We start from the raw sequence: 12,344 nt of genomic DNA on the forward strand, positions 1-12,344 counted from the left end.
CTCAAAGCCCAGCCCCACAGTGACACACTTCCTCCAACAAGGCCACACCTAATAGTGCCACTCCCTGTGGGGGCCATTTTCTTTCAAATCACAACAGGCTTCCAGCCAAGTTTTATTTATAGTGCCAATAATAACTATTTCTATGCTACTCACTCTGTCTTTGTGGGTTTTCTGGGATACGGTACCCCATATCTCTAGGTTAGACAGAGGGATATTTTGAAAGCTGTATTAGACACCAGGAAGCACAGGTTCAGTACGTGATAGTATTTATTACTGTTAGCTGTGGTATTGTTGCAGTCTTCTTTGTCTCATCTAATAGATGGAGGGACTGATTTAAATGACCTTTAAGACCTCCTTTAGTTCTAAAAGATGGTGCATTTTCTTTTTTTCACTTTTTTTAGATTTAAATATTTTTATTTTATATGTATGTATGCTTTGTCTGCTTATTTATGTATGCACCAAATGCTTGCATTGTCTGAGGAGGCCAGAAGAGGGCATCAGATTCCCTGGAACTGGAGTCACAGGTGGTTGTGAGCCCTGCCTTCAGTGCTGAGAATTGAACCTGGGTCTCTGGAAAAGCAGTCAGTTCTCTTAACAACTGAGTCACCTCTCCAGCCATAAATTGTTGGTGGTTTTGTAAATTTCCAGCCATAGTATGTTTGATGAGACCTTGAATGAATATGTAATCCATAATTTTAGATACTTTTTTTTTCAGAATAACATTTTAGTGCATCTAGAGCCATATATATTGACTGTCTGTCTGTCTGTCTGTCTGTCTGTCTCTCTCTCTCTCTCTCTCTCTCTCACACACACACACACACACACACACTTCTTTGAAATACCATATATCTTCTCTTTAGTTTTTGTTGTTTAATGTTGTGAAGTTTTTAGTGTTAATCTGACATGTTTGGTGAGTAATGGAACTATTGCACAGGTAAGTTGAGACGCGGGTTTTAAAATCAGGAGAGAGAGGGAGAGTCTTGAAGTTATCCAGGTGACCGTTGAAAATGTCACTATGCTATTACTTGGGAGAATAGCGTGGGGCAACAGACAGATTTAAGAGGTGACAGAAGACACAGCACACAAGGACACAGAAAATTACGAGAAGCTCAAGAACCTAGATTAGACTGTGTCACTATGTCTGTATGCTGCTGCTGCTGAGGCATGTGTGTGTAGTTTGGTGTGCACATGTGTGCGCATACATGCAGAAGATGCTTTCCTCAATTGCTTTTCTGCCTCCCCCCCTCCCCCCAAAGACAGGGGTTTCACCCTAGGCCACCCTGACTGGAAGTCTCTGTGTGTATACCAGGCTGGCCTTGAACTCAAAGAGATCAGCCTGCTTCTGCCTCCCACATGCTGAGATTAAAGGCGTGCACCTTGATAACTGGATCCACCTTGTTTTTTAAGACAGGGTCTCCCTGAACCTGTAGCTACTAATTGACTAGATATGTGATCCTATTATCTGTACTGTCTCCTCAATACAGGTATTACTGGTACATACTGTGCTTGGCAGTTTTGATTTTTAAATGGGCACTAGGCATCCAAATGTGGTTTCATGTTTCCAAGACAAACACTGTGAGACTGAGCCCCCTTATTAAGAACCTTCAGAAAGGAACTTGGCTGATAGCCACTTGAAGCATTGCTCCAAGTGATGTTAGGATTCACTGCTAGCAAACTACCCAAGAGGACATATAGGATCTTTGAAAGAGAAGTTTGAGCCATCAAGGCATGCAATTCAGTGTACAAAAGTAAAATGCATTCCTGGAGTTTTAGAAAGGGACTAGCCAAATGTAAAGGGGATGAATACCCACACACGGCAGTCAGAATGTGTTGGTGGTGAGTAGAAAGGACTAATTGAAAACCCTGATTCCCCAGCTCCCTATTATTTTAGTCATCTAATAAAGTTAAGACAAAAAACAAAACAAAACAGAAAAAACCCACAAAAAACTGTAAACAAAGTGTAATTAGGTTGGCAGTTAATATATTGAATATAGTTAAAAGTGTGCAGACCAAAAGTGTCAGCCCCAGGGCTGTCTGTTCACCTGTAAAACCACTCTGGTTTTAAGTGTCCCTTGTGTAGCTCTGAGTTGTTAGAATACTATTTGCCTTCAAATATTTATCTTGAAAGATCATTTAAATATATATTTTGTAGAAAATCATTATTAGTATACTGTTGTGGAATATTAGTTGAAGATGTGTTACATTTGTCTATGCTGTGGAATATTTGTTAATGATGCAAAGATGTGTTGCATTCTTTTATGTTGCATTTGTCTAACTCTGTGAAGCTGTGTTTCTGTGCCTGTCTAAAACACCTGATTGGTCTAATAAAGAACTGAACAGCCAATAGCAAGGCAGGAGAAAGGACAGGTGGGGCTGCCAGGCAGAGAGAATAAATAAACAAGAAGAGGAGGAGCGAGAAAAGGAGAGGAGGTCGCCAGGGGCCAGCCACCCAGCCACCCAGCCAGCTATGGAGTAAGAAGGAAAGAAAGATATATAGAATAAAGAGAGGTAAAAAGCCCAGAGGCAAAACATAGTTAGAGAGCTGTGATAATTTAAGTTAGAAAAGCTGGTTAGAAACAAGCCAAGCTAATGCTCGGCATTCATAAGTAAGAATAAGTCTCTGTGTATTTATTTGGGAGCTGAGTGGTAGGCCCCCCAAAAAGTAAAAAAAAAAAAAAAAAAAGCCAATTAGGGTATACTTTTACTAACAGTTTTCCCCCACACTGAGGCTGTCATCCTCTCCATACGGATTGCCTTCAGCCAGTGGTCCATGTCTTTTTTTGGGGGATGGGGGTACATGTCTTAAAGCACAGCTACCATCAGGAATGACTTTTCTTGCCAGTTATTTGGTGAGGATTAGTTCTGACTCACAGTGAGTGATACAGGAATGAGAACTGTTGTGCTGGGTATTAAAATGAAAGCTTTGTAGAGACCAACAGCCTTAAGCAATTCTGAGAAAAGTCATGGAAAAATAAGGATTTTTAAATGATTGTGCATCTTCTCACAGTATATAGTAGACTAAATCGCAAGTGTCCAAGTGCTTATTTGGATCTTGTGTGTGTGTGTGTGTGTGTGTGTGTGTGTGTGTGTGTGTGTGTGTGTGTAGAGAGAGAGAGAGAGAGAGAGAGAGAGAGAGAGAGAGAGAGAGAGAGAGAGAGAACATATGGAGGTCAGAGGACATCATTTGGGGGAGTCAATTCTTACTTTCCACATAGTCTCTCTCTTTCTCCTGCTGTGCTGAGTACTCCAGGCTAGCTGGCCTGCCAGGTTCCTGGCAGTTCTGTCTCAGACTCCTATCTGGCTGTAGAAATGCTGTAATTACAAATGTGTAATTTGTGTGTGGATCAAATTGGTCACCCGGCTTGTACTTTTATCCTCTGAGCTACCTCCCTGGCTACATGTTGATGTAAGGTGACTTTGTGTTCACAAATATCTATTCAGTTTGGACTGTGTGTGCTCTGCATAGTACTAGATGCTGGATATTCATTAGTGGACCTGATGACATATCCTCTTGGGTCTTATCATTGAATAAGGAATAATTGTAGAATTAAACAAGGTACAGAGAGACCCATCAGAGGTCAATTCCACCCCAGTAGAATGTTAAAGAAAATTCTAACTGGTTCTGGGTAGACATCCCACATAAACTGAACGTTTGATCACCACAGTAGGCTCTGCTCCTGCTCCCATTTCTGCATCTCATTGCCAACCATGGTGTATGCACAAAGAGTGACATTCCAGTTAGGTAACTGGATCTCCAGAGATATTAATAGCATGTGTGGTGCATGAGGCTGGGAACTAAGGTAGAGAAGCCCTGGGTTTTGGACAACATTCAATCTGTATTTGTAGGCTAGTCCACATTCTTTAGTTCAAACCCACATTTTAATTACTTCATTTTTTGTTTATAGGTTCAGGGGCAAGTTCATCCTACTCTCGAATCTAATGATGATGCTCTTCAGTATGTTGAAGAATTAATTTTGCAATTATTAAATATGCTGTGCCAAGCCCAGCCCCGGAGTGCTTCGGATGTGGAGGTATGACAAATGACCACTTTTGTCCTTATTGACTATGTGTATTTCTAGCCTGTGTGTCTGTTGAAGGGCAGTGAAGGAGAGAAGTGTCTGCTCTTCAGTTCATCAGGAGATCTTTGTACTGGGTATGTGATAGCTTATGTCTTAGCTGTGTAACTTTCATAGTTGACTTGTCAGTTTAAATGAACAACTTCATGTTGCTGCTAGAATGATCTTTTCTTTCTTTTTTGAAACAAAGCCTCTCTATATAGTCCTGACTACCCAGGAATTCGCTGTGTAAACCAGAATGGCCTTGAACACCCAGAGAATTCTGCTCATGCTTTTAAGAGTAGAACATGCACAAAGGTTTCATTCCAAAAGCATATCCTTTAAATTTCACAAAGTTAAAGGATTAATAATAAAATATCTGAATATGTCTGAGGGAGAAAAGTAGAAAAGGTTGGGATCCGAGAAAGATGAACTTACCACTTCACTGGTAACAGTTACAATGCATACAGAGCAGATGTGGATGAGGTTGGTGGTACTGACAGTAGAGCTGAAGATTCCCAAGGGATGGCACTTAAAGAATTAAGATGCCAGCCGGGCGATGGTGGCACACGCCTTTAATCTCAGCACTCGGGAGGCAGAGCCAGGCGGATCTCTGTGAGTTCGAGGCCAGCCTGGACTACCAAGTGAGTTCCAGGAAAAGGCGCAAAACTACACAGAGAAACCCTGTCTCGGAAAAAAAAAAAAAGGAATTAAGATGCCAAACGCTGGTATTGCACACACCTCTACTACCAGCACTGGGGAGGTAAAGGCAAGGAGGTTTCCAGATCAACTTTGACTGTATAAGGAGTTCAAGGCCAGCCTGGGCTATGTGAGACCCTGTCTCAAAAAGCAAAACCAAGAGTTCAGGAGAGTGTTCTGTTTATTCTTATCCTTAACTCCTACAAGTCACAGGACTTAAGGTAGCTGTGGAAGATTGCTGTTTCAAAGAAGCAGCTAATGGAACCTGGCCTCTGAGTTACGGGATAAGTCATGAGGGAGGTCTGGAGTTCAGCTGAGGCAGTTAAGTGTCTAGGAACATTGAGGGTCGGGGTGTAGCTCACATCAAGCCTCAGGTTCCATCTCCAGGGTCGACCCTACCCCACCCTTCACTTCCCGCCCCAAGGAAAAGAAAGGAAAAAAACAGAACATCAAATAACAGGTTTGGAATGTGGAAACGATTGTGTACAGTGCAATTCTCATTTCTTAACTCATTTCCAGTAGGTTCTCTGTGGTGGTTTTGTTTTCTTTTGTTGTTGTTTCTTTGATATAGAATCACATGTAGCCCAGTTTGGCCATGAACTCAAATGCTGTATAATCAAGAGTGACTCTTAATCCTTCTGCCTCCACCTCGCATCTGCTGGGACTTCAGGAGTTCCCTGCCAGGCCTGGCTAGTGTCTTCCCAGTCCCATTTAATTGTTAAAGTCGGATTTCTTTCACAATTTCGCTTAACTACCTACTTACGTTGTCTCACTGGGATCTTGAGTAGCACTGCTTGCCTGACTATATCACATCAACAATTTCAGTTGTGTTTTCTTTTTGATCCTTTCTATGTTCTTCATGGTTGGGCAGAATCCAGACTTCTGTCTAGTTTATTAGAAAGGGCTTACAAATCTCACCTTGCGCCGGGCAGCGGTGGCGCACGCCTTTAATCCCAGCACTCGGGAGGCAGAGGCAGGCAGATCTTTGTGAGTTCGAGGCCAGCCTGGGCTACCAAGGGAGCTCCAGGAAAGGCACAAAACTACGCAGAGAAACCCTGTCTCAAAAACAAAAAACAACAACAACCCCAACAACAACAACAACAAAAACAAATCTCACCTTGCTTATCATTCTGATGTTGGTACAGTCTAGGACTTTGCTAATCTGCTGACACTGCAAACACAAATCAGATCTTTCCATGTATGTCTGCAAAACTATGCTCGTCTCCTTTCATCTTTAATATATAAACCAGGAACAGAAAGTCATACTAGATTCTAATGTGCAGGCTTTGGGACTGGAGATAGTGTTTTGCAAGACTATGTAAGAATATGACAATAACAGAACTGCCAGTCCCTTATGTAGTAACCCTTATCATTTCTTTTCAAGCATTTATTTTTATTATATTTAATTATGTAGGTGTACACATCTGTGTGTAGGTATGTACACAAGTGCAGGTACCCACAGAGGCCAAAGGAATTGGATCCCTGTCTTTGTTAGGGTTTCTGTTGATGCAGTGAAACACCATGACCAAAAAGCAAGTTGGGGAGGAAAGGGTTTATTTGGCTTATACTTCTGTCTATCATGGAAGGAAGCTAGGACAGGAACTCAAACAGAGCAGAAACTTAGAGGCAGGAACTAATGCAATGGCCATGGAGGGGTGCTGCTTACTGGCTGGCTCAGCCCGCTTTCTTACAAAACCCAGGACCACCAGCCCAGGAATGGCTCCACCTATAATGGGCTGGGCCTCCTCCATCAATCACTAATTAAGAAAATGCCCTACAGGCTTGCCTAGAACTCGATCTTATGGAGGCATTTCTCACTTGGGGTTCTCTCCTCTCTGATGACTCTAGTTTGTGTCAAGTTGACATGAGACTATCCAGCACAACCCTCTGACCTGGGGTGACAGGCTCTTGTGAGCTATGTGATGGCAGAGCTGGGAATCACAGTCCTGTTTCCTGGAAGAGCATTACTTGCTCTTAACCACTGAAATTTTATAATTTCAAAGTGCTAGTTTATAAAGTTCTGTATCCTTACAGTAATCCTATGGGGTACCCTTTTCTTTGCTTATGTATTTGAAAATTGACCATCAGAAGAAAATAGACATAAATGAAGATTTAAGACAAAAAAAAAAAAATCAGTTTTCTGGAGGAGCTGGAGAGATGGCTCTCTGGGCTGTCAAATCGCTTAGTGCATCGATCATCCAAAAAGAGGTAGAGAAAAGACCAGTGTGCTTCATGAAACAAGGGAGCCCTGTTTGGGTCAAGTTTCTGTATAAGGGTATAGAAATGTAGAAACGATTGAAAGTGTATCACTTTATTTATTTATTGTATGTGTATGTAAATGTGACGCATTTGCATGAAGGGAACAGCTTGCAGGAGTTTCTCTTCCACCATGTGGGTTCTGGGGATCAAGCTCAGCTCATCAGGCTGCAAGTACCCTAACCTGTGGAGCCGTTTCACCAGTGCGGAGATTGAGTAGTTTTTACTGTATTGTTTTTATTTCTTGTTATTGCTTTTAAGTTTACATACAATGTAGCGGGTGAAAAAAAATATTTTTAAATTCATTGGTGTGTGCGTGTGTGTGCGTGTGTGGTCAGGGTAGGGCGAGAAGAGGGTATGTTAGTGCAGACGTGCATGTGGTTTGTATAAAGTCAGAGGACAGCTTCTGGAGTCCCTTCTTCCACGGAGGTTTCTGAGCTCTGGGGACTGACTTCATGTCCTCAGGCTTGTGCAGCAAGTGCCTTTCGCCGGCATGTAAGGGCTTTGCATGCATTTTCCTGTGTGTGTCATTTATACTTTGTTGTCACTCACCCTCTCCCCCACCCCTCCTGTCCTCTTTTTGATGACTCCCTCCCCCAAACATCCTCCTTCTGACTGTCATGTCTTGTGTCTCACAAGTGTTAGGAGTCACGTGACTGGAGAAGCGCTGCCGCCTACGGTAACCCACTCACCTAGGAGGCAGGAGGCCCTGGGGCATCCACAGCACAGTGCCTGAGTGACTGGAGAGCAGAGGGAGGAAGAGGGAGGAAGGGGTGCTTTGTGTTTGGATGTTCCTTCGTTAGCTTCCCCCCTCCCTTTCCCGCACCCCGCCCAGCCTCCTGCTCAGCCACTGGTTTGGACTTTGTATCACCTTTATCACACAAGATATCTGCATCCCGGCAGGACGGTTCCAGGCAGGCAGTTGAAGAGATTTGCTGCTTTTACTTTTTAACTACAAGAATTCTTTGACTTCTGATTAAACTCTACTTTTCTTTTCTTTTTTCTTTCTTTCTTTTTTTCCAAGACAGGGTTTCTCTGTGTAGCTTTGCGCCTTTCCTGGATCTCACTCAGTAGTCCAGGCTGGCCTCGAACTCACAGAGATCCGCCTGGCTCTGCCTCCTGAGTGCTGGGATTAAAGGCGTGCGCCACCACCACCCGGCTGAACTCTACTTCTAATGTAATTAAAACATGCAGTTTTAAAGACCGGCTCCTGAACAGCCTTGACCATAGGATGAAGAGAGGTTAGATGACCACATCTGTTCCTAGGGTGCCCTAAATGCATTGTGTGCCTCCCCACACCTAGCTCTAGGTTGTCTGTGGCTCTGTATTTACTGCTCAAACTTCCATTCAGGTTTGTTTTCAGGGGCAGTGTTCAGTTTCATCTCGTTTTCCGTTGAATGCTAGTTGAATACTGAGAATTTGTTAAAGGTTTTGTAATACTGACCCCTACTGGCTCTAATTGAGGTGTACTACAAATGGGTTTTCAATACCTGAAGGAAGCCCTTTTTGCTAATAGTAAACTACCTTAAAATAGGGGATTTAGCTATTATAGCAGGCCATTCTCTAAGTTTCAACCATATTTTAACCATAGACCTTCTAGATGTTAGATTTGAAGTAATTTCCTAAAAAATGGAACCATGCTTTGCTGTTACCGGTGCAGACCACTGAGTTTCATGACTTGTAGACAGTTTTGAGAGAAAATCATCTCACGTGATGGTTGAAGATAAAAAAAAATCTCTGGGTTTTAATTGAAAATGCGCAAAGCTACACAGAGAAACGCTGTCTCGAAAAACCAAAAAAGAAAAAGAAAAAGAAAAACGAAAAGAAAATGCTACTGGAATTTATAATTGGGATTAAAATAAGGATGCAAATAAATAAGAATTTATTGAGGCAGTAGTGATGGTACATGCCTTTAATTCCAGCACTCGGAGGTAGGCGTTTTCTGAGTGTTTTGAGGTCAGCCTGGTCTACAGAGCAAGCGAATTCCAGGACAGCCAGGGATACACAGAGAAACACTGTCTTGCAACACCCCTCCCCCTAAAAAAATTATTGGAGTTGTATTTGCTAAATAAGTGTAGATCTCCTTCCTTGAAACTGTGAGAGTGATGTTTAAAGTGACGTATCAGTCTTGCTATCAGCATTAGTGAAGGTGGAATTCAGGGTGTAATTTCCCAGGTAATTAAAGTGTATCTAATCCCTCAGTCACCTAATTAAACAAATACATTGACAACCACAGGATCTTTTATTTATTTATTTTGGTTTTTCAAGGCAGGGTTTCTCTGTGTAGCTTTGTGCCTGTCCTGGAACTCACACTGTAGACCAGGCTGGCCTCAAACTCACAGAGATCCGCCTGGCTCAGCCTCCCGAGTGCTGGGATTAAAGGCGTGTGCCACCACTGCCCAACTTTAGGATTTTTTTTTTTTGAACCACAGGATTTTTAAAATTATGTTTACAGTGTAAATTATGTGATGAACTCTTTCATTTGTTTGTTATTTAGTTGTTATTTTCTTATTTTCTAAGGAACGTGTTCAAAAAAGTTTCCCTCATCCAATTGATAAGTGGGCAATAGCCGATGCCCAATCAGCTATTGAAAAGAGGAAGAGGAGAAACCCTTTATCTCTGCCAGCAGAAAGAATTCATCATTTGTTAAGGGTAAGCTGAAATCCTGCTGTCTTGCTTTTGAATGGCAAAATAACTGAACAGTAAAACCCTTATAAGTTTTCCAGGAATTCATGTTGTGGGAAGGGGTACTGTGATAATAAATATAGGTAGGGCAACATGGTTTAATGTAACTTCATACCAATAGTAATAAACAAATTGAAGACATTTGGAAAAGTTGTATTGTGGATTTTATTTACCCCAGAGGTTATAAAGTTTCTGTCTTGCTAGTCAGGCCTTGTCTCCCGTAAAGCTTTTAAAATCTGTTAGCATTTTGTGTAGGAACTGCAGTGAGACCACAGCGGGGTCTGTGTTGTTGGGGAACACAAGTTTCCCCAAGATTACTACCTACATTTAAGTCAATAGCTTTAATCTCCCCAGAACTAACAGAAAATGCCAAGAATCCTCATAGTGCCAGTTTTGTTTCTTACTGTGACAAATTAACACATACTACCTCATTAAAATATTTAAAACCTTAGTAAAAGTTTTTCTGTCATCACTGCCCCCCACCCCCACCCCAGCGCCTTTATTGCCCACGATGGCCTTAGCCTGAGATTTGTGATCTTCCTGCCTCTTGTTTCGAATCTTAGATGGTCTTTAATAAAAAACCCAGAACCAGATATTGGGGTGAAAGATGAAAGACCAGAGAAGCAGAGCAGCCAGCCACTAGTTCTTACCTCTATGAGATCCTTAGCCTAAAGAGAGTATGTTCCTGTTTCCTCACACCTTACTTACCTTTCTCTGCCCTGCCATATTACTTCCTGGATTAAAGGCATGTGTGCTTCCCAAGCAAAGGCATGAGATCTCAAGTGCTGGGATTAAAGGTGTGTGCTACCACTGCCTGACCTCTATGTCTAATCTAGTGGCTGGCTCTGTCCTCTGATCCTCAGGCAAGTTTATTAGGGTACACAATATATCACCACAACCTCTGCCTCACAAGTGCTGGGATTAAAGACCTGCATTGTTCTGCCTGGCTGACTTTTATTTTCTCCTCTCGTTTAGAATTCTTCTTCCTTTAGGAACTTTTAGTCCCACAAAAAGAACATACTCTCTATGAAGTCTAATAATAGGACTATTTAATATGCTCAGTAGCACCTTGCATGATTTTTTTTTTCATAGAAAGCCAAGAATGTGCCATAAGGCTCCTTGGGGAGCCTAGGTTTCTTGGGAAAGTATTGAGATATAAGACTAATAGCTATTCCTGAATGCCAATATTACAGACACTTGTTTGGTAAGAAAGGTTTTGTGTAGTTTTCCCATTCATTCCTGCTTGGTGACAGAGACCATGTGCTCCTGACTCCAGTCTTAAGACTTTCCTGCTCAGTGACATGGATTGCTCGTGTACATGACAGGGTCAGCTCTTCCTTTTCTTAGCTTGCTTTTTTTCAGTTCTCTGTGTGTATAGATAGGCATGCATCTACATTTCTAATGACTACACCAGTGAAACTTACATTGTTAAATGTAGGTAATGACAAGCTTCAGTGAAAGTTAAGCCAAGTTGTATATTTTTTTTATTTTTTAATCAGTATGTTAAGTTTACTGTATATGATGCTTAAACATGCTTTCCTTTTTGTTTTTCAGGAGGTTCTAGGTTATAAAATTGACCACCAGGTTTCTGTTTACATAGTAGCAGTATTAGAATATATTTCTGCAGATATTTTAAAGCTTGTGGGGAATTACGTAAGAAATATACGGCATTATGAAATCACCAAACAGGACATTAAAGTGGCAATGTGTGCTGATAAGGTAGGTGCCTCGGTGCTTTATCCTTCAACTTTATGTATGGTTTATTAGATGCTAGCACGCTCTTCGGAAGGAATAGAGTGTGTACTGCACTTTGTGTTGGGGGAGTATTTCTAGTGATCTAAGAGCATGCATCCAGGTTGTATAGGATAAGGTAGGAAAGTCGACACCCCAGGTGCCTTCCCAGGAAAGAAGGTATTTTCTGATGGCACTCTATTGCACTTACTTCACACTCGTACATTCTTATTACCGAGTCCACTTATGTTTTAGTGTTTGTTCTTCTAGAATGATCTAGAGTGAAATGAATGACCTGGTCTGTAGAATTACAAGTGTTTTGATATTTTAAATGGATAAGTACTTGGTTTTTATGATTACAAATTTGAAACTGGAATATAAAATGTTTGCTACTTGGTTTTAAATATGTGTGTGTATGTGCATGCACGCATGCACGCACGCACACATGCATGCTTACATGAGGTGATGTATACAGTGCACGTGCAGGGCCTTGAGGAGCCAGACGGCGTCAGATCCCCTGGACCTGAAGCCACAGGCAGTTCAGAAATGCCTGACATGGCAGCTGGGAACTGAAAGTGAAGTCTGTGTTCTTCTTAACCACTGAGCCATCTCTCCAGCCCTCTTGCTTGCCACTGTTATGAACCATATAAGTAAAATATTGATGTGTATTTATTATTTACTCTCCCAGAAATGAGATACAGAAAAACATGTTAAAAGGGGCTGAGAGGTAGTTTAATTTGAAGAGTGCTTGCCTAGAATGTGTAAGGCCCTGGGTTTGATTCCAGTACTGAATGAACTGCACGTGGTGTGCAAGCTCATCATCTCAGCACTCGTATGTAGAGGCAGAAGGATCAGACACTGATGCTAACCGTGGCTGCATAGTGAGCTTGTGGCTAGCTTCGGTCATATGAGACCATG

At 41.9% G+C, this 12,344-nt stretch overlaps 1 protein-coding gene across 1 annotated transcript in view; it reads left to right on the forward strand.

Annotated features, from left to right (window-relative positions):
- The window catches only part of Sos1 (SOS Ras/Rac guanine nucleotide exchange factor 1), a 92,634-nt gene that overhangs the window by 23,357 nt on the left and 56,933 nt on the right, over window positions 1–12,344 (forward strand). Inside the window, exons 2-4 of the mRNA XM_028855215.2 lie at window positions 3,906–4,031; window positions 9,531–9,662; window positions 11,250–11,414. Of these exons, the coding sequence (XP_028711048.1) occupies window positions 3,906–4,031; window positions 9,531–9,662; window positions 11,250–11,414 (423 nt within the window). The remainder of the gene's footprint in view (window positions 1–3,905; window positions 4,032–9,530; window positions 9,663–11,249; window positions 11,415–12,344) is intronic.

Source organism: Peromyscus leucopus, chromosome 22 (assembly GCF_004664715.2).
Source record: "Peromyscus leucopus breed LL Stock chromosome 22, UCI_PerLeu_2.1, whole genome shotgun sequence".
In the NCBI taxonomy this organism is placed as follows: Eukaryota; Metazoa; Chordata; class Mammalia; order Rodentia; family Cricetidae; genus Peromyscus; species Peromyscus leucopus.